The sequence below is a fragment of the Amblyraja radiata genome, chromosome 9, assembly GCF_010909765.2.
Source record: "Amblyraja radiata isolate CabotCenter1 chromosome 9, sAmbRad1.1.pri, whole genome shotgun sequence".
NCBI classification, from domain to species: domain Eukaryota; kingdom Metazoa; phylum Chordata; class Chondrichthyes; order Rajiformes; family Rajidae; genus Amblyraja; species Amblyraja radiata.
Genome location: NC_045964.1, coordinates 4,253,274 through 4,274,203, shown reverse-complemented (window position 1 = coordinate 4,274,203; position 20,930 = coordinate 4,253,274). Strand labels below are relative to the sequence as shown.

At 45.6% G+C, this 20,930-nt stretch overlaps 1 protein-coding gene across 2 annotated transcripts in view; it reads right to left on the bottom strand.

Annotated features, from left to right (window-relative positions):
- The window catches only part of ppp2r5c (protein phosphatase 2 regulatory subunit B'gamma), a 113,709-nt gene that overhangs the window by 53,961 nt on the left and 38,818 nt on the right, over positions 1-20,930 (bottom strand). For both annotated transcript variants that reach the window (XM_033026521.1, XM_033026523.1), the window contains 2 exons: positions 16,445-16,644; positions 603-713 (listed from right to left, as the gene is read on the bottom strand). In XM_033026521.1, coding sequence (XP_032882412.1) covers positions 603-713; positions 16,445-16,644 — 311 coding nt within the window. The remainder of the gene's footprint in view (positions 1-602; positions 714-16,444; positions 16,645-20,930) is intronic.

Below are 20,930 nucleotides of genomic sequence, written 5' to 3'. Positions count from 1 at the left end.
GATTTCCCTCCATTGATGCTGCCTGACCCACTGGGTTCATCCAATACTGTTTATTTGTTCAAAAATGCAACATCTGAAATCTCTTTCATTTCCATAATACCCCAAAGCCTAGAAACAGATGGAGGATTAAATGATGAAATGTGAAATTCTTTGATTTGGTTGGAAGACGATCAGAACACTTTAAAAACTCATAAAATTTAATATACAGTAGTGTTTTGGCATGCTGGCGCATACAATTCTTAACACACAAACAGCCACAAGAGGTGACGAAATGCTGCAAGTCTTTCAGATTGTCAATGAGTTTCATCATTTCCTGCATTAGAAATATTCACTGTTATTTTCATGCACAGGAATCTTTTAAAGAAAATTATTTTCAAAAGTAGCATTTTGAAGGCGAATTATACTTAAGCAGCCATTCAAGACAAAAGATTTTCTTACAGCCCAAAGTATTGGAAAATAAAATGATTTTAAACAAAAATAGTAAAAGGATAAATAAGAACGGGTAAATTAATAAAAACAGTAAGACAATTATCAGAGATGATTCAAATATTATATTCAATGACAAAATCAGAACAGTTAGAATGTTGAATATGATACAGTACCTGTAGATGAGGCCATGCAGCCTCCAATGTTGGTTCATCCTCTTCAGGATCAAACTCTGCACCAGTGGGGTTTGACGATGGTGGTAACGTTCTAAACATGTTCACTGCAAACTGAAAAATGGTTGAGGTTAGCCATACACAAATGCAATAGCAAAGTTAAAATTAATATTGCTTTGTGTACAAACAAAATGTAGCTTGTCCACGCAAAACTATTAAAATTAAAGTTTGTAATTTCTGGCACCAATATAAATAATTTTTCAATAAATGCAAGATCCCAAGCATTGTCAGTCGTCATAACCAAAGTCCACACCAACCCCATTACTCTTGCTTTATTCCTGTAGACCTGCAGTTTATTTCCCTCAAATAGCAATCAATGTCCTTTTGAAATCATTGATCATCTCCATGCAAGTTCCAGTTCTTGCAATTCATTGTGGAAGAGAAAAATATATTCATATACTACACATACACACACTCCTATACAGGGCTCGAAATTAGCGGTTGCCCGGGTGCCATTGACCACTCAAAGTGCAGCCGGGCAACCTAAATGCCGACTCATTTTGCCCGGCTTGGCAATCAAATACTGGTTTATACCGATAGACACAAAAAACTGGAGCAACTCCGCGGGTCAGGCAGCATCTCCGGAAAATAGGGACGTGACGTTTCGTGTCGGCGGCGGCTGTATTCGTCTAGTATCTTTGATTGTGGGGCAAAGATACTACGTGCATGGTGACGAAGGATCGGAGCGAATGACGGGCCCCGAACAGCGGCTCCATCGCCTCCTCCTCCCGCACCCCGCCCGGCGGAAGGAACCTCCCTCTCTCTCTCCTCCCGGCCTTGGCGTGCGAGAGGAGTTGTGAAAGCAGGAGGAGGAGCCATCTTGGGGAACGGCTGCTAATCAGCAGCCGTCCGTTTAATTGGCTTTTTTAAAAAAGTTTTGAGTAAGTCCTGTGTTTCGTCCGTTGGAGAAATTGACTTTTTAATGTGGGGGGTAGGGGGCAATTCTACTTCTAGGTCCCTACCTGGTCGGTGAGGCAGCTTTTTCTCCGGGCTGCCCGTCGATCCGTCCTCGTGGCCTACCAGCGGGCTTGTAGCGCTGTTTCCTGGCGGGGAACGCCCAGCACCTCGGCTTTGGTGGCGGCACAGCGCTGGAGCGCTATCGTGGAGCGGAGCGGGCAATGCCTTGCCTGGGTCGCCGCACTGGAGCTCCGGTGAGCTGTGACCGCCGAGATCAACACCTCCGGGCTGCGGGTCTGCGGAGCGGGCGGCACCGACTTCAACATCGGGAGCCTGGGAGCTCCAAACCGGCGCGGCCTTGTCGGCTTCGGAAGCCGCGGCCCCCAGTCAGGAAGCGGCCGTTCCAGGTGGCCCAGCCGCTGAGAGGACTCTCCCGACGCCGGGCCAACACCACCCGGTGAGAACGGCCAGGAACATCGGGCCTCCGTAGAGGCAATTGCGGTGGCCTCAATAGGCCTGACTTTGGGTGAACTGGGGATGGGGACTGGACATTGTGCCTTCCCCCACAGTGGTAACCATTGTGGGGGGATGATTTTTTTTGTCTAAGTAAACCTGTTAGTCTTTGTCCAAGATGGCTGTCGGAAGGGAGAGTGGACGCTGGCGCGCTTTAGCTGCCGCTGCTCTCTCTTCACATTGTGTTTTTGATTTTTTTGTTTTTGGACTGAATTCTGTTTTTAATTCGTGTTTCTGTGATATCTTTATTATTTATTTTATTCTGATTATATGTTTTATTATTCTTGTTAATCTCTGTAAGGTGTCCTTGAGATTTCTGAAGGCGCCCGAAAATAAAATGTATTATTATTATTATTATTAAAGCGCCGTTGGCGGATTTGCAAGCAGCGGCCGCTATCGACCTGATAACGGCCACTGTTTGCAAATCCTCCAACCCCTCCCGCACGCCGAGGCCGGGAGGGAGAGAGGGAGGGGGAGGCGGAGGCCTCCTTCCGCCGTCTGAAGCAGCTGCACGACAGATCCTATAGCTATACCAAGAGGCTTAAGGCACAGCCAGTCACAGTCAGAACTGTTAACACCTGGACGGACAGTGCACAGGCTAGCCTGCAGGGATGTTTAGAGGCTACAGACTGGAACATCTTTAAGGTGGCCACAGATGACATTCATGAATACACAGAGGCTGTGAGTGACTACATCAGCTGGTGCACATCTATATGTGCCCCTCCCAGAACTGTGCGTGTGTTTCCAAACCAGAAACCTTGGTTCAATGGAAAGATAAAACAGAAGATCAGGAAAAAGCAGGAAGCTTTTAAGTCAGGAGATCAAAGGGAGTACAAGAAAGCCCGGTACGAGCTACAGAAGTCCATCAGAGCTGCAAAGAGGGGTTATTCCCAAAAACTTGAAAGCTTTTACCTAAGTAACAACACACGCAGGATGTGGCAGGGAATCCAAGCAGTCACAAACTACAAGAAAACAGTACCAACCACAGACCCCCAGGATGTCACCCTCCCAGACAGCCTTAATACCTTCTACACCAGGTTTGACAGACTGAACACAGACACCCCCTCAAAAGCCCCATGCAACCCCACGGACACTGTTTTTCAGGTGACACCCATACAGGTCCTGAAAGCTCTGAGGCAGGTGAACCCCCACAAAGCTGTGGGACCAGATGGCGTCCCTCCTAAAGTTCTGAAGGCCTGTGCAGAACAACTCACGGGAGTGTATGTAGACATCTTCAATCTGTCTTTAAACCAAGCAGTGGTCCCCCGTATTTTTAAATATTCCACCATTGTACCAGTTCCAAAAAAAACAAACCCATCCACCCTGAATGACTTCAGGCCAGTGGCACTCACGCCAGTTGCCATGAAGTGTCTAGAAAAACTGGTTCTCACACATATCAATCACATGGTCCCGGGCACGATCGACCCCCTCCAGTTCGCCTACCGCCCCAACCGCTCAGTGGACGACGCAGTGGCCATTGCTTTACACCACATCCTGCAACACCTGGACAGCAGAGGAACATACGTCAGAACGCTGTTCCTGGATTACAGCTCGGCCTTTAACACCATTCGCCCGGGCAGGCTGACTGAGAAGCTGACAGACCTCGGGGTCCCGACTCCCACCTGCAACTGGATCTTGGATTTCCTGACTGAAAGACCACAGGTAGTGAGGATGAGAAGGAGGGTGTCTGCAGAGCTCACCGTCAGCACAGGATCACCACAAGGCTGCTGTCTCAGTCCCAAACTTTTCACCCTGTACACACACGACTGTGTCTCCACCCAGGAAAATACCATCATTATTAAGTATGCGGATGATACCACCATCCTGGGCCTCATCAAGGGGGGGGGACGAGTCGGGCTACAGGAGTCTGGTGAATTACATTCTTGCCTATGGTGAGGTGAACGACCTAAGCCTCAACACAGACAAGACAAGAGAAATAATAATGGACTTCAGAAAAAATCCACCCCCCCTGCAGCCCCTCATCACCAAGGGGACTGTGGTGGAGAGGGCTGACAGTTACAGATACCTGGGATTACAAGTAACATCTGATCTGAACTGGACTTTGAACACTGCAGCCACAGTGAAAAAAGCCCAGCAGAGACTGTACTTCATCAGGCTGCTCAGAAAAGCTGGTCTGCACTGTCGCCCTCTCACCCAGGTCTACAAAGGACTGATAGAGAGCATCCTCACCACAGGCATCACGGTGTGGTATGGAAACACCACACAGACAGAGAGGAAGGCTCTGCAAAGAGTCATAAAGACTGCAGAGAGGATTATCAGAACTGAACTCCCCTCCATGGACACAATCTACACACAGCGCTGTCAAAAAAGAGCAGAGAGAATCATCAGAGACACACTACATCCAGCTCACTCCCTGCTCAAACACAAAAACTGCACATACAACCTCAGGCACAGACGAGCGGACAGTATCGCCACAAATAGAACACGCTTTTTTAAGAGCTTCTTCCCTGCAACAGTGAGACTCTTGGCCAAAACAAAACAAAATGAACTGATGTCCTGATATAGGGTTTGTGCAAGTTACAATGCTCTCACTTTCCCCTTTGTATAGGGTTTTAGGCATTTTCTTTTTTTATTTCTGGAGTGGTATGTGTTTTTTATGGATTATGTGTCTTCTGTGTGTCTTTTTAATTTTTAATTTTAATTTTAAATTTGACTTGACTTGACTCTCTGAATAGCCGCACAAGAGTTCCTATGTGTGTAAGCACAAATGGCAAATAAAGTTTTTGACCTTTGACCTATAGGATCTTTGAGCTGCACCGCTCGGCCCCGCACCTTCCTGTCGGCTGGCGGAGGAGGGGAGGCGGTGGCTAGGAGGCAGCGGCACTTTGGCGGTGGACAGGGACGGCCAAGGCAGCGGGGCGATGTTGTCCGAGGAGCGCTGACCTTCCTTCCTCCCCACCTCCTCTGCACCTTCCACCCCACCCCCTCTCTCTCTCTCCTGGTCCTTCACAGAAAACATGCTTGCATCAATTGCAATATGTAAAAAGAGTTGAGATATTGTATTATAATTTTGCTGCATGTCATTGTGGGATATATAATGTCTTGATTGGTGATTATGTTTAGTTTGTGACTTTATTTGAAGCAGAAATAATATGTGAATGTAGACAAAAGTGCTGGAGAAACTCAGCGAATGCGGCAGCATCTATGGAGCGAAGGAAATGGGCAACGTTTCGGGCCGAAACCCTTCTTCAGACTGATGGGTTTCGGCCTGAAACGTTGCCTATTTCCTTCGCTCCATAGATGCTGCTGCACCTGCTGAGTTTCTCCAGCACTTTTGTCTACCTTCGATTTTCCAGCATCTGCAGTTCCTTCTTGAACACAATATGTGAATGCTTCATTGAGCATAATTCCAACTGGTAACTACGCACTTTGTCCAAGCACATTATCACACGCTTCATGCAAACCGTCTTAAATGACCACCTAAACTGTCATTTGGCAACCTAAAAAGCTGTCAAGGTTGCCCGGCTGGCAACAGGGGAAAAAAAGTTAAGCGAGAACCCTGCTATATCTCTAAGCCCTCTGATAAGTATGATTCTTATTGCTTGTCTCTAACTGCTAAGAAACCGCACTGTCCCATCATACCTTCAAGTTTGGTATCATCTGCAATTTTAATCTGAATTCCAATAAACAATTTGAACAACTTTTTTCAAGTGCATTTCTTTTGAAAATTGCTGGAATAAATGCAGCACAAAATTATCTAAACTTGGACCATTAATGTCCAACCCTAAAAAAAAGTCTTCAATGGACATCCTTGGATTTAAGAAAAGCAAACTAAAAATTTCAAATGCTAAAGACTATCCTTTAGCAAAGTAATTACTTTATTGAGCAGCACGGTGGCACAGCAGTAGAATTGCTGCCTTACAGCGCTCGCAGCGGAAGAGATCCAGGTTTGATCCCGACTACGGGTGCTGTCTATACGGAGTTTATATGTTCTCCCGTGACCGTGGGCTTTCTCCGAGATCTTCAGTTTCCTCCCACACTCCAAAGACGTACAGGTTTGTAGGTTAATTGGCTTGGTACAAGTATAAATTTTCACTAGTGTGTGTGGGATTGTGTTAATGTGTGGGAATCGCTGGTTGGTGCGGACTCGGGTGTATCTCTAGACTAGAAAGTGAATCAAAATGAATTGTACAACAATTTTAGTTTACTGTTCAATAATTGCATTTTTATAATATCACCACATCCCCCACTCGAAACACAACTCTGGTATCTCTCTTTATTATCCATTTGAAACTAAAGCAACTGTTGGAAGGTTAACAGCAAAGGTTAACAGCAATGTACCAAGTGAAATGGATTCCACTCTCACTTCAGATCCATGCATTACGATCCAGCACTGCCTATGACTGAATTGCCAATATAAAAATCGGTCCTTGCCTGGAGATAAATACCGAAATCTTACATAATTGAAACCTGCTTTAAAAGGGCATCAATTATACCAGTGCCCAAGAAGAATAAAGTGACGTGCCTCAATGACTATCGACTAGTGGCACTAACGCCTGTGGTGATGAAGTGCTTTGAGAGGTTGATCATGGAGCAAATCAACTCCTACCTCGACAAAAACCTGGACCCACTGCAGTTCGCTTACTGCCACAACAGATCAACGGTGGATGCGATCTTGCTGGCCCTCCACTCTGCTCTGGACCACTTGGACAACAAAAACTCATGTCAGGCTGTTATTCATTGATTACAGCTCGGCATTTAACACAATCATCCCCTCCAAGCTGGTTACCAAACTCACAGAACTGGGTCTCTGCGAATCCCTCTGCAATTGGACCCTCGACTTCCTCATTCACAGACCACAGTCTGTTCGTATTGTCAGAAATGTGTCAGCCTCGCTAACAATCAGCACGGGAGCACCTCAAGGCTGCGTGCTCAGCCCCCTGCTGTACTCACTCTATACTCATGACTGCGTAGCCGTTCATAGTGCGAACTCCATCATCAAGTTCGCTGACGACACCACCCTTGTGGGACGTATCACTGATGGGGATGAGTCAGTATAGAAGAGAGATCGAGGGACTGTCCATATGGTGCCAGCACAATAACCTGGCCCTCAACACCAGCAAAACCAAGGAACTGATTGTGGACTTTGGAAGGAGTAGGATGGGGACCCACTGTCCCATTTATATCAACTGGTCGATGGTTGAAAGGGTCAAGAGCTTCAAATTCCTGGGCGTGCACATCTCTGAAGATCTTTCCTGGTCCGAGAACACTGATTCAATTATTAAGAAAGCACATCAGCGCCTCTACTTCCTGAGAAGATTATGGAGAGTCGGTTTGTCAAGGAGGACTCTAACTTCTACAGGTGCACAGTAGAGAGCATGCTGACCGGTTGCATCGTGGCTTGGTTCGGCCACTTGAGCACCCTGGAGAGGAAAAGACAAAAAGTAGTAAACACTGCCTAGTCCATCATCGGCTCTGACCTTCCTTCCATCGAGGGGATCTATCGCAGTCGCTGCCTCAAAAAGGCTGGCAGCATCATCAAGGACCCACACTATCCTGGCCACACACTCATCTCCCCGCGACCTTCAGGTAGAAGGTACAACGACCAGGTTCAGGAATAGCTACTTCCCCACAGCCATCAGGTTATTAAACTTGGCTCGGACAAAACTCTGAACATTATCTGTTATTTGCACTTCATCAGTTTATGTATTCATGTGCGTATATATTCATGTGTGTATATATTTATATAATGGTATATGGACACACTGATCTGTTCTGTATTCATGCCTACTATGTTCTGTTGTGCTGAAGTAAAGCAAGAATTTCATTGTCCTATCAGGGACACATGACAATAAAACTCTTGAATCTTGAATTTACAACACAAATGACACCAATTCTTACCCTACATTGCAACATGTAGGGTAAGAGACTGGAGTCATTATTGGCATGCATTTATGTGGAAGGGGTTGGAGATATTTAACAATCCAATGGATTGTGTACCACCCTTCCCTCACAACCCCTCAGGGCGGCCTTTTATCATCACTCTTATCGGCTTTTAAATGTCATCTCCGTGAACAGCTGACAATGATTTAATTATCTGTTGGGATGCACCCAAGAGCAAGGAAGGGAATAATGAAGGCCTTCATTCCATTACACAGTTGAAGGGCACAATTTTTACTGAAATAAACTGGTCAGGATTGTCACTGGGCACATAATCCAAACTTAATCTTGGTATATCTCTCTTGAGAGTCATCAACACCCCTTTTTAATCCTCATAAGAAGCCTCTAAATCATGGAGTATGCATCATCAGATCAGAATTTATTTGCATAACTATAGCAATGTTAACACATTGTTAAAAGCTTTTGCTAAGTTATGGTTGTTGGAGTTTAAAAAAAAAAAAAGGTAATGCACCTAAAATAAAAAGTCTACAACTCAACAGGAAACAAAACAGTCTGCTGGTTCAACAATTCAAAACAATTTATACCAATTTGACAGAAAATAAATGTCATTCCTGCATGAACACAAGGCAAAATTGTCGAAATGCAGAGTATAGGAAGGAATTGCAGATTGTTTAAGAAGGAACTGCAGATGCTGGAAAATTGAAGGTAGACATAAATGCTGGAGAAACTCAGTGGGTGAGGCAGCATCTATGGAGCGAAGGAAATAGGCAACGTATCGGGCCAAAACCCTTCTTCAGACTGATGTAGGGTGGGTTGGGGGGGAGGGAGGGAGGGGAGTGGGGAGAAGAAAGGAGAAAGGAAGAGGAGGAGCCAGAGGACTGAGGGAGAGCTAAGAAGGGGAGAAGACAGCAAGGGCTACCGGAAATTGGAGAAGCCAATGTTCATGCCGCTAGGGTGCAAACTGCCCAAGCGGAATATGAGATGCTGCTCCTCTAATTTCCGGTGGTGCTCACTCTGGCCATGGAGGAGGCCCAAAGCCTCTTTGTAGGGTACGTCGAACAATCCTTGTTCGAGACGTACCAGGGTCCTATCCCCGACCTCTACCTCCGCTACATCGTCAATTGCATTGGTGCTACTCCTGCACCCACACACAACTCACTGACATCATCCAGCACTCAAATACATCTGGACCATTTCCGACACTTCCCTACCATTTCTTGGCCTCACTACTGACCGACATCCACTATAAACCCACCGACTCCCATGGCTATCTAGACTACACTTCTTCCCACCCTACTTCCTGTAAGGACTCCATCCCCTACTCCCAATTCCTCAGTGTGGAACGCCTCATCCTGGGAGCAGATGAGGCATTCCACACCAGGGAAAAAGAAATGTCCATATTGTTCAGGGAACGGGGGTTCCCCTCCCCTACTATAGATGAGGCTCGCACCAAGGTCTCTTCCATACCCCGTAACACTGTTCTCTCTCCCCATCCCCCCCACTCATAACAGAGTCCCCCTAGTCCTCACCTTTCACCCCACTAGCCGTCACATACAACAAATAGTCCTCCGTCATTTTCACCACCTCCAACGTGACCCCACCACTCTCCACATCTTCCCATCTCCCCCCTTCTACTTTCCGCAAAGACCGCTCCCTGGTCAATTCTTCCCTTCCCTCCTGCACCACCCCCTCCCCAGGCACTTTCCCTTGCAACCGCAAGAGATGCTACATTTGTCGCTTTACCTCCCCCCTCGACTCCATTCAAGGACCCAAGCAGTCGTTCCAGGTGCGACAGAGGTTCACCTGCATCTCCTCCAACCTCATCTATTGCATCCGCTGCTCTAGATGTCAGCTTATCTACTACATCGGTGAGACTAAGCGTAGGCTTGGCGATCATTTCGCCGAACGCCTCCGCTCGGTCCGCTTTAACCAACCTGATCTCCCCGTGGCTCAGCACTTCAACTCCCCCTCCCATTCCGAATCCGACCTTTCTGCCCTGGGCCTCCTCCATGGCCAGAGTGAGCACCACCGGAAATTGGAGAAGCAGCACCTCATATTGGGCAGTCTGCACCCTAGCGGCATGAACATTGACTTCTCCAATTTCCAGTAGCCCTAGCTGTTTCCTCCCCTTCTCAGCTCTCCCTCAGCACTCGGGCTCCTCCTCTTCCTTTATCCATTCTTATCCTCCCCCCCCCCCCCCCCCCCCCCACCCTACATCAGTCTGAAGAAGGGTTTGGCCCGAAACGTTGCCCATTTCCTTCACACCATAGATGCTGCCGCACCCGCTGAGTTTCTCCAGCACTTTTATCTACCAAGGAACAGCAGATGCTGGTTTACATCAAAGATAAAAACAAATCATAGATCATAGTTAGCTAGGAGAAGGTGACAACAAAGCAATCAGAGATAAAATATAATCAGGGAGACAGGAGGGAAGAGACAGAGACTAAGACTTTTGCCTCCATCACAGTGAGGAGGTGCTTGGTGAACTCACTGTGGTGGATGTTAATTTGTGTTTATTGTATGTTTTGTTATTTATTGTTACTGTGTATGACTGCAGGCAACGTAATTTCGTTCAGACTGAAAGGTCTGAATGACAATAAAGGAATCAAATTCTAATTCAAAAGAAGACTGGTTGGAGAACTGGGAAGGGGGAGGGATGGATAAGAGGGAAAGAAAGGGCTACTTGAAGTTAAAGAAGTCAATGTTCATATCGCTGGGGTGTAAGCTGCCCAAGCAAAATATGAGGTGCTGTTCCTCCAATTGGTGCTGGGCCTCTCTCTGACAATGGAGGAGGCCCGGGACAGAAAGGTCAGTGTGGGAATGAGGGGGGAGTTAAAGTGTCCAGCAACCGGAAAATCAGGTAGGTTTAGGCTACTGAGTGGAGATGTTCAGCAAAGCAATCGCTGAGCCAGCGCTCGGTCCCACCAATATATAAGAGTCCACACCTGGAACAGCAGATACCATAGACGAAGTTGGAGGTGGTGCAAGTGAACCTATTACACATCTATTATAAACCGACTGACTCCCTTAGCTATCTTGACAACACTTCTTCCCACCCTGACCCCTACTCCCAATTCCTCCGTCTACACCACATCTGTGACCAAGATGAGGTGATCCATACCAGGACATCTGAGATAATAGACAATAGACCATAGATGCAGGAGTAGGCCATTCGGCCCTTCAAGCCAGCACCACCATTCAATGTGATCATGGCTGATCATCCCCAATCAGTACCCCGTTCCTGCTTTCTCCCCATATCCCCTGACTCCGCTATTTTTAAGAGCCTTATCTAGCTCTCTTGAAAGCATCCAGAGAACCTGCCTCCACCGCCCTCTGAGGCAGAGAATTCCACAGACATGTCCTCATTCTTTAGGGATCTGGGGTACCCCTCTTCCATCATAGACGAGGCCCTCACTAGGGCCTCATTGATCTCCCGCAGCTCTGCTCTAGATCCCCCTCTTCCCAGTCACAACAGGGCCAGAGTCCCCCTCTTCCTCACCTTTCACCCCATCAGCCATCGCATACAGCACATAATCCTGACATTTTCGCCACCTCCAACGGGATACCACATCTTCCCATCTCCACCCCTTTCTACTTTTCGTAGATAGCGTTCCCTCCACAACTCCCATCCCACCCAAACCACCCCCTCCCCATGGACTTCCCCCTAGAACAGCAGGAGATGCAATACCTGTCCCTACACCTTACCCCTCCAAGGATCCCAACAATCTTTTCAGGTGAGGCAGAGGTTCACTTGCACCTCCTCCAACCTCATCTACTGTATCCGCTGTTCCAGGTGTGGACTCCTATATATCGGTGAGATCAAGCGCAGGTTCGGCGATCATTGCGCTGAACATCTCTGCTCAGTCCGCCTAAACCTACCTGATCTCCCGGTTACTAAACACTTTAACTCCCCCTCCTATTCCCACACTGACCTTTCAGTCCTGGGCCTCCTCCACTGTCAGAGTGAGACCCAGCACAAATTGGAAGAACAGCACGTCATATTTTGCTTGGGCAGCTTACACCCCAGCAGTATGAAGGGTCTCGACTCAAAACCCCCATTCCCATTCCTTGGCTTCAGAGATGGTGCCTTTCCTGCTGCATTCCTCCACCATTTTGTGTCTATCTTCAGTATAAATATTGACCTCTAACTTAAAGTAACCCTTCCTTTCATTTTCTCCATCCCCCCCCTCCCAGTTCACCGAGCAGTCTGACGGTCCCCAATTACATTTTTTCTCTGATTGCTTTGTTGTCACCTTCTAGCTAACAATGATCTGTTCTACATTTTCCTTGAACGTCATCTCTTTTGATCGCTTACATTTCTTTATATCCGTGACTCACTCTCTCCTGACTCAGTCTGAGGAAGGGTCTCGATCCAAAACGTCACCCACTCCTTCTATCCAAAGATGCTGCCTGTCCCGCTGAGTTACTCCAGCAATTTTTGTTTATCTTTGTCAAAATGAAGAGTCTGGTTTAAACAAATTCATCTCAAAACTAAAAGTGTGCACAACCTAATGGTAAACAAAGCTATTTTTTCACAAAACTATGAAGGAAATTTTAATAGTATGACTACCTGTTGTCAATTTCACTTGGGAACATTACATAATTTTGATCATTTGTATCAAAACATAATTCTTTGAAGTTTTAGATGAAAGGAAAAAACTTCAAAATCATTGTGAAGGATACAAACATAATCTGGATTGCTAATACATTAAGTGTGTTATTAATTTTCCTGTTGAATAATTTAGTTTCCCCATTAACCAGAATCCTATACATTTAAATTAACCCAATGCATTCTCCTGTAGCTCCTCAAACACTTCCGGCAAAATTTCTCATTCATTTCATTGCCTGCGTATTAAAACAATGTAATTTCAGTTCCTGGATTTCTCTCATTTAATTTATTTCAGGATGTTGCTCAGACTCGAGGGCCTGAGCTATAGGGAGAAGTTGAGCAGGCTAGGACTCTATTCCTTGGAGCACAGGAGGATGAGGGATAATCTTTTAGAGGTATACAAAATCAAAATAGACTGGTTAGATGCACTTGCCAAGAAAAAGGGAATCAAGAACCAAGGGACATACAATACAATACAATACGGTTTATTTGTCACATTACAAATAAAGTGCAAGTGAAATGAATATGTCAGCAGCGGTACAATTATAAAGAACACACACAAAAACACAATAAAAATTTAACATAAACATCCACCACAGCATTCATCACTGTGGTGGAAGGCACACAATTTGGCCAGTCCTCCTCCATTTTCCCCCGTGGTCGGGACCTCAACCGTTGCTGCGGGCGTCCAGATGGTAAAAGGACAAGGTACAAGTCCAGAGTCGTCTCTCCCCACCGGAGACCGCGGCTTTAAGTTGGTGTAGGCTGCAGGCCGGCGGTCGAAGATTTAAAGTTTAAAGTTCCCGCCGCGCCGCCGCCAGAAGCACCGCAGATCGCAGGGCCAGCGGTCGAAGCTCCCCTCCACGGGTGATGGTAAGTTGCGGTAGAAGTTGGCCGCGGGCCGGCAGTGATGGCTTCTTCTTCCCCCGGGTCCCCCACGAGGGATCCCGGGCTGTAGACGCCGCGCCAGCTGGAGCTGTGCAGACCGCGGCTTCAGGCTGCCGGCTGCCCCGGGCCAGCAAAACGGAGCGCTACCCTCCGGCGAGCCCAAGCAAGGGCTCGCCCGCTCCATGCCGAGAGTCCACGCTGCGCCCGCCGCTGAAGCCCCGGGCGCATCTCCGGGAAAGGTCGCGCCGATCCTCGCTGTTAGGCCACGGGGGAGGCGACCTGGAAAAAGTCACCTCTCCATGGAGGAGGCGGCCAAAACGGTTTCCCCCTCACCACCCCCCACACAAAACGAAACATTAAAAACATACTTTAAAACATACTAAAAAAATAAAAAAAGTTGAAAAAACTAACGCGCTGCTGACAGGGCTGCCGCCATTGCAGCGCCCCCACCGATACACGTGGGTTTAAGGGGAGAGGGGAAAGATTTAATAGGAACCCGAGGGGTAACCTTTTCACACAAAGGGTGGTGGGGGTATGGAACAATCTACCGTTCACTATTGCAACGTTTAAGAAACATTTAGACAGGTACATGGATAGGACAGGTTTAGAAGGATATGGGCTAAAAACCGGCAGGTGGGACTAGTGGATATGGTCTGTGTGGACAAGTTGGGCTGAAGGGCACGTTTCCACGCTGTATAACTCTATGACTATTGCATATAATATTGAATAGGAAGTACCACTTGCCTACACCATCCATTCCCACCAGTCTTCACTCTCACAAGGTCACATTTCACTTTTTCCACCACTTCTAATAGGATTCTGCCAGTCTGAGAATCATTTTACACCAAGCTCCAATTTGGAGGAATCAGTCTTCTTTATTCTTTCACAAACCGTGGCATAAATGCTTTTGGAGGGTATATCTTCACGTGACTTTCCAGCAGAAAATGGAACGCCTTCCTTTCATACCATCTCTAGAGACAAAACATTCCTGCCACACAAGTGCAATTTGCATGAACTCTGTTCATGTGAATATAACCGCTTCACTGTTCAGAGCAAAGGCCTAATGTAGATTTAGTGATTACTTCATTGAACATCAGTATTACTTGCAAGGGTGGAATGGAAGACTCAGTCATCACTTTTGTTTCCACTGACCATCTTGGATACCTTCAATGAAATTTAGCATTTCGGAAACATTTTAATTATCACCAACTTGAAATTTTAGTTATTAGCCAAAGTAGTGATGCAGGTGCAATCTGTTTGAGAAGACAGGACTGCATTTCCGAAAGTCTTAAAGTCAAAGGTTTGACTCGTAATGGTTTAAAGTCAAATTAGAACAGCAGAAAATTGGAAGCTCATGGTGTAAACTTGGTCTACACAAGCAGCCATGTGAAATAAACCAATCTACTTCTTCCATTGCTCCTTCATTTCTAAAATTCTTCTTTACTCATCTGCTTATTATTTCACTCTACATATACAACTGATTAGTCGTTGTCATAGAGTGATACAGCGTCGAAACAGGCCCTTCGGTCCAACTTGCCCACACAAGCCAACAAGTCCCAGTTACACTAGTGCCACCTATCCACGTTTGGACCATATCCCTCCAAACCTGTCCTCTCCATGTACGTGTCTAACAATTTCTTAAACGTTAGGATAGCACCTGCATCAACTACCTCCTCTGGCAGCTCGTTCCATACACCCACCACCCTTTGTATGAAAAAGTTACCCCTCAGATTCCTATTAAATATTTTCCCCTTCACCTTTGCCTACAAGACATCAACTTTCTCCAGATTAAGCACGTGTACACCTGCTTCTGAAAAGGTCCAAATCTGATGCATATGACCGTGCAGTGCATTTCCAGAATTTTGTTTAAGATTTTTTGGGCAAAAAGCTGTCATTGGTCACAGTCTCTTAAAATAATTACATTCTCGATTAGATTCAGATTCAGATTCAATTGTAATTGTCATTGTCAGTGTACAGTACAGAGACAACAAAATGCATTTAGCATCTCCCTGGAATAGCGACATAGCAAATGATTTGAATAAATAATAATAAGTGTACGGGGGGGGGGTGATTGGCAGTCACCGAGGTACGTTGTTGATTAGAGTGACAGCCGCCGGGAAGAAGCTGTTCCTGGACCTGCTGGTTCGGCAACGGAGAGACCTGTAGCGCCTCCCGGATGGTAGGAGGGTAAACAGTCCATGGTTGGGGTGAGAGCAGTCCTTGGCGATGCTGAGCGCCCTCCGCAGACAACGCTTGCTTTGGACAGACTCAATGGAGGGGAGCGAGGAACCGGTGATGCGTTGGGCAATTTTCACCACCCTCTGCAATGCCTTCCGGTCGGAGACAGAGCAGTTGCCATACCATACTGTGATGCAGTTGGTAAGGATGCTCTCGATGGTGCAGCGGTAGAAGTTCACCAGGATCTGAGGAGACAGATGGACCTTCTTCAGTCTCCTCAGGAAGAAGAGACGCTGGTGAGCCTTCTTGATCAGAGTTGAGGTATTGTGGGTCCAAGAGAGGTCATCGGAGATGTTGACTCCCAGGAACCTGAAGCTAGAAACACGTTCCACCTCCGTCCCGTTAACGTGGATGGGGGTGTGCGTGCCGCCCCTGGACTTCCTGAAGTCTACAATGAGCTCCTTGGTCTTCTTGGAGTTAACGGCCAGGTTAAATATTGTGATTACTTTTGTATTCTCAATGTATAGAGCAATTGAATAGTTACTTCTTCACCATTTTCATTATTTAACATGAAGATAATCATCAACTACTAAAAAAATTGGCTTGTGTAGACTTTAGAATCTAGCATTACCAAAACTCCGGCAACTTGCAAATATTTGGTTGGTTAATGTTCCTAAGGCAGAACTTGCCCAATACATTATTCATTTGTAGGCTATTTTTAAAGTGTCTGGGTTCCCTTTCAACAAATATCAAATTAACTATGATAGGGCATGATTCAACTAATGTCCTTGTCAATATCGCATGCTCAAGAACCTTAATATATTGTTAGATTACTTACCACATGAACTACTTCAGGATAGATGGGTTCTGTGATCACGTTGCGGCTGTGCGTGATATATTCCACCATTTCACTTAACGCGGCCCTTTTCACCTCCTTCCATTTTAAGTCACTAAGTGGATCAGCGATAAAGTCAAAAAGGACACAGCACTGACGCAGTTTTTGAATAAAAAGCTTTTCTTGCTCAGCTGCAGGGACATCTATGTACAAAAAAAACCACATTTATTGTTTTAAAGAAAGAAATATCATGGAACATTTTTTATTTACTTTCAAACACTTTACCCACTAAACCTTTACCCACTAAACACAGAGTCAACCCATCAAGCACTTAAAAAGTGTAAATAAAATGTACATAATCAATTGCTGCTGGATTTCACAAGAAATTAAAAAATGGATTTGGAAATTCTGAATTCAGGATTAAGTTTGGGAAATATCCACCATTATTTTCAAATCAAAACTGTGCTACATAATTTATCCATAAAACAATCATAATTTCAAAATATTCCAGTTTAGGTTAAATAGTTAATTATGTTAACATGATAAATAATGAAATCCCAAAACAGCGCAGTAAATATTTCAAACATCAAAACTAAAACCCTGCTGCTTCACCTGGGAGAATAGAATGCCTTGGACCAATAACTGCAGAAGCCGACATCTTGAGCAAAAGAAAAACAAACTGCTGGAGGAATTCAACTCGAAAGGTGGGAAATGGACAGACGTTTCAGGTTTGGACCTTCTTCAGAATCCGCCTGGCTTGCGAGTTTCTCCAACAGTTTGTCTTTTGCTCAGACTCAAATGCCTGATTACAACACATTAATTTCACCAATATCCATCACTGAAAAATTGCCAATGTGGGACAATTAGTCAGGAATTTACAGAGAGCAGAATTGGAGGAGTGTTTAGGAATACGAACCAACTAGGGCACCAAAGAGGGTTTCAGTGACTGATGAATTGAAATCATGCTCCAGAACTGTAGACAAAGAGTAAAAACAAGATATTTTCCAATACTGTGCAGGTCCGCCAACCAATTTTCTGACACCCTTGGTTTCTGGAGCCTTTCTGGGTTATCCATTTTGCTGGGACTAACAGAGGTCATGGCCTCCAAGAGGAATCCAATGGTACCTGAATGGTCCATCCAGGCTGCCGAGGGGGTGTGATACCGGCCCACAAAGTCGGCCTTGGAAGTCGGCTATGGGAACGGATCTGCCAGCTGCCAGAGCCCTGGCTGTAGTGGGCAAATTCAACCCGCTGATTAATGCCGAAGTCTCGATGAGTTTCTTATAGAAACTTACAAAATTCTTAAGGGGTTGGACAGGCTAGATGCAGGAATATTGTTCCCGGTGTTGGGGAAGACAGAACAAGGGGTCACAGTTTAAGGAGAAAGGGGAAGTATTTTAGGACCGAGTTGAGAAAACCATTTTTCACACAGAGAGTGATGAATCTCTGGAATTTTCTGCCACAGAAGGTAGTTGAGGCCAGTTCATTGGCTATATTTAAGAGGGAGTTAGATGTGGCCCTTGTGGCTAAGGGGATCAGGGGGTATGGAGAGAAGGCAGGTACGGGATACTGAGTTGGATGATCAGCCATGATCATATTGAATGGCGGAGCAGGCTCGAAGGGCCGAATGGCCTACTCCTGCACCTATTTTCTATGTTTCTATATCAGAACCTCATCTTGGGAAGGGGAGAACTATGCAGTTCCACCTGCTCAGTGGCCAGGCCCTCCCCATCTGGTCAGAGGAAACTCTGGTCTTGTTCCAGATGATGGAAAAGTAGTATAATAATGTGGAGACTGTGATGTGTTGGAAGGTAGATGGAATTGAATGCCATGAGGAGTAGACTTATTTTAGGATAAAGAGTCAGGATAAATTCCTCACGGCAGACCAGAGGAAATGTCGAAGAAGGTGGGATAAAATCTGAACAAGGAATTTTCTGGCTGTGATTGGACAGAAAACAACAGGTACATTAATCCCACCCAGCTGGACAAAAATGTTATTTAAGAGCATTACATGGTCATTAAGTCAAAGTTCAAACAAGTGAAGGAGGACAAGGAAGAATTTATCAAGGTCATAACACCCTAGAATGCCATTTGTGATTTTAATGAAGGCTATTTTAATTTTGTGACAATGATTAAAACAATATAAAATTGGAGGAATTCAAGCATGAGTTTTTGGGAAAGGTTTTTACAGTTGGAGATGAAGCAGCATGTTAAGGTTTGAAGTGAAAATGGGGATAGATTTGGGACAGGAATAATAGCAAAATAATCAAATGATCCACCGATCTATTTTGAGCAGAAAAATAATTCCCGTAACCTACAGTGATGAAATAAATCATCTCTGCAGCCTTTTATCAGCACATTTTATTAGTAGGCACCTAATATTTATTAAATAGAGCCATTGGGTCATACAGTAGGGGAAACAGGCCCTTCGGCCCAGATTGCCCATGGAGCCCCATCCACACTAGTCCCACCTGCCTCTAAACCTTTCCTATCCATGAACTGTCCAAATGTCTGTTAAATGTTGTTAAAGTTTCTGCCTCAACTACCTCCTCTGGCAGCTCGTACCATATTCCCACCACCCTCTGTGCAGAAAATGTTGCCCCTCAGATTCCCATTAAATCTTTTCCGTCTCACAAACTTATGTCCTCTGGTTTTTGATTTCCTACTCTAAGTAAAAGACTCTGGATTTACCCTATCTATTCTCCTCGTGATCTTATTGCACCACGGGACAACATTTGTCCTCTGTTTAGCTAATTTGAATGTAGTGTAGAAGAGGGGTACCTGGTCATTTAAAATCAATGCTCCATGTTTGGAGCATATAGACATCCAAGGTGATTTGCTGTTTATGTATTGGTTTCACTGGACATTTTTTGTTGGAGTCGATGGATCTACCCAGTTGCTCCCCTTCTTTCCAGCATTCATTCATCATCCCCCCCCCCCCCCACACACACACACACACACACACCACTGCTGCCATTCTGCTCATCATTCCTCCACTCTTTCGCAGGATATTCCATAATCTGCAGCCTTGGAGCCACACAGCATGGAAACAGGCCCTGCAGCCCAACTCGTCCACGCCAACTAACGCGTCTCATCTAAGCTAGTCCTACCTGCCACGTATAACCCATTGTATTGTAAATGCTGTTATAGTACCTGCTTCAACCACCTCCTCTGGCAGCTCATTCCACATGCCCATCACCCTCTGTTAAAAGGGGCTCTTCCTTTGGTGTTTCCAGTCGTCAACTCTTAGCCTCTGTTGCTATGTTCATGGAGTCAGAGTAATAAAGCATGGAAACTGGCCTTATTCGGCCGGGTTTGGCCCAACCCAAGATGCAATTCTGAACTAGTTCCATTTGCCTGCATTTGGCCCATATCTAAATCTTTGCCATCCATGACTTTTAATCGTTGCTGTTATTTGTTCCTTATGCACAATACCCCGAGTGAAAAACTTGCCCCCTAGGTCTCTTTTAAATCTTTTTTTCTCACCTTAAACTTAAAATCTCTAGTTTTTGATTCCTCTTCCCTGGGAAAATAACTTGAGCTCGAGTTCTCTGGCTTTCTTTGTGCGGTAAAAGTTCTTTGCACTCTTTCCAGCAAAATATCATTCCTACATTAGATTAAGAATGTGCTCAATATTTTAGTGCAGCCTCTTGAACAATTGCAAAATAACAGTTCATCTCCTATACTAAATGCCCTGAAGGATGAAAGCTAGTGAGCTGAATGGCATATTCACCCCCAATCTACCCGTGACATTGCCTTCAAGGAACTGGGGTCCAGACCATTAGTGTTGACTATGCATGTTTTCCAGAAATGCTGCCGGATCCACCGAGTTACTCCAGATCTGTGTCTGTATATGTACTTATACTGCTCCATCCCTCTATTTCACAATACTCCCCTCCCACCATCCACTACAAAAGCCCTACTCTCATTTGACTTCCCAATAATGCAGCACCGCACACTTATCTGAATTAAACTACATTTGCCAATCCTCAGTCCACTTACCTAGCTGATCAAGATTCCGCGGTAACTACTGGCAACCTTCTTTGCTGTCTGCATTATCAGCTATTTTAGTGCCAGCGGTAAACATACTAGCCATGCCTTGTACATTCTCGTGTCAAATTGTGTCAATAAATAACAAGCAGCAATGGACCCTGCACCAATTCCTGAGGCATAGCATTACTCACAAGCCTGCATGTCAAAACACCTTCCCGTCACCCTTTGCATTTCAGCATCAAGCCAACATGTCCAATGAGGTAGCTCTCTGTATCCCATGCAATCAACCTTAGACTAGTTTACCATGCAAGGCCTTGTGAAAGACCTAGCTAAAGTCCACTTTGACAGTATCCACTGCTCTGCCCTCAAAGCTGTGTTGCCACTTCCTATTCAGTCCTTGTCGATCCAAATACTGATAGATTCTGTGGGCAATAACTTATCCAGCACTAATATCAGGCTCATTGGGCTGTAGTTCATTGGCTTGTCTTGTTGCTTT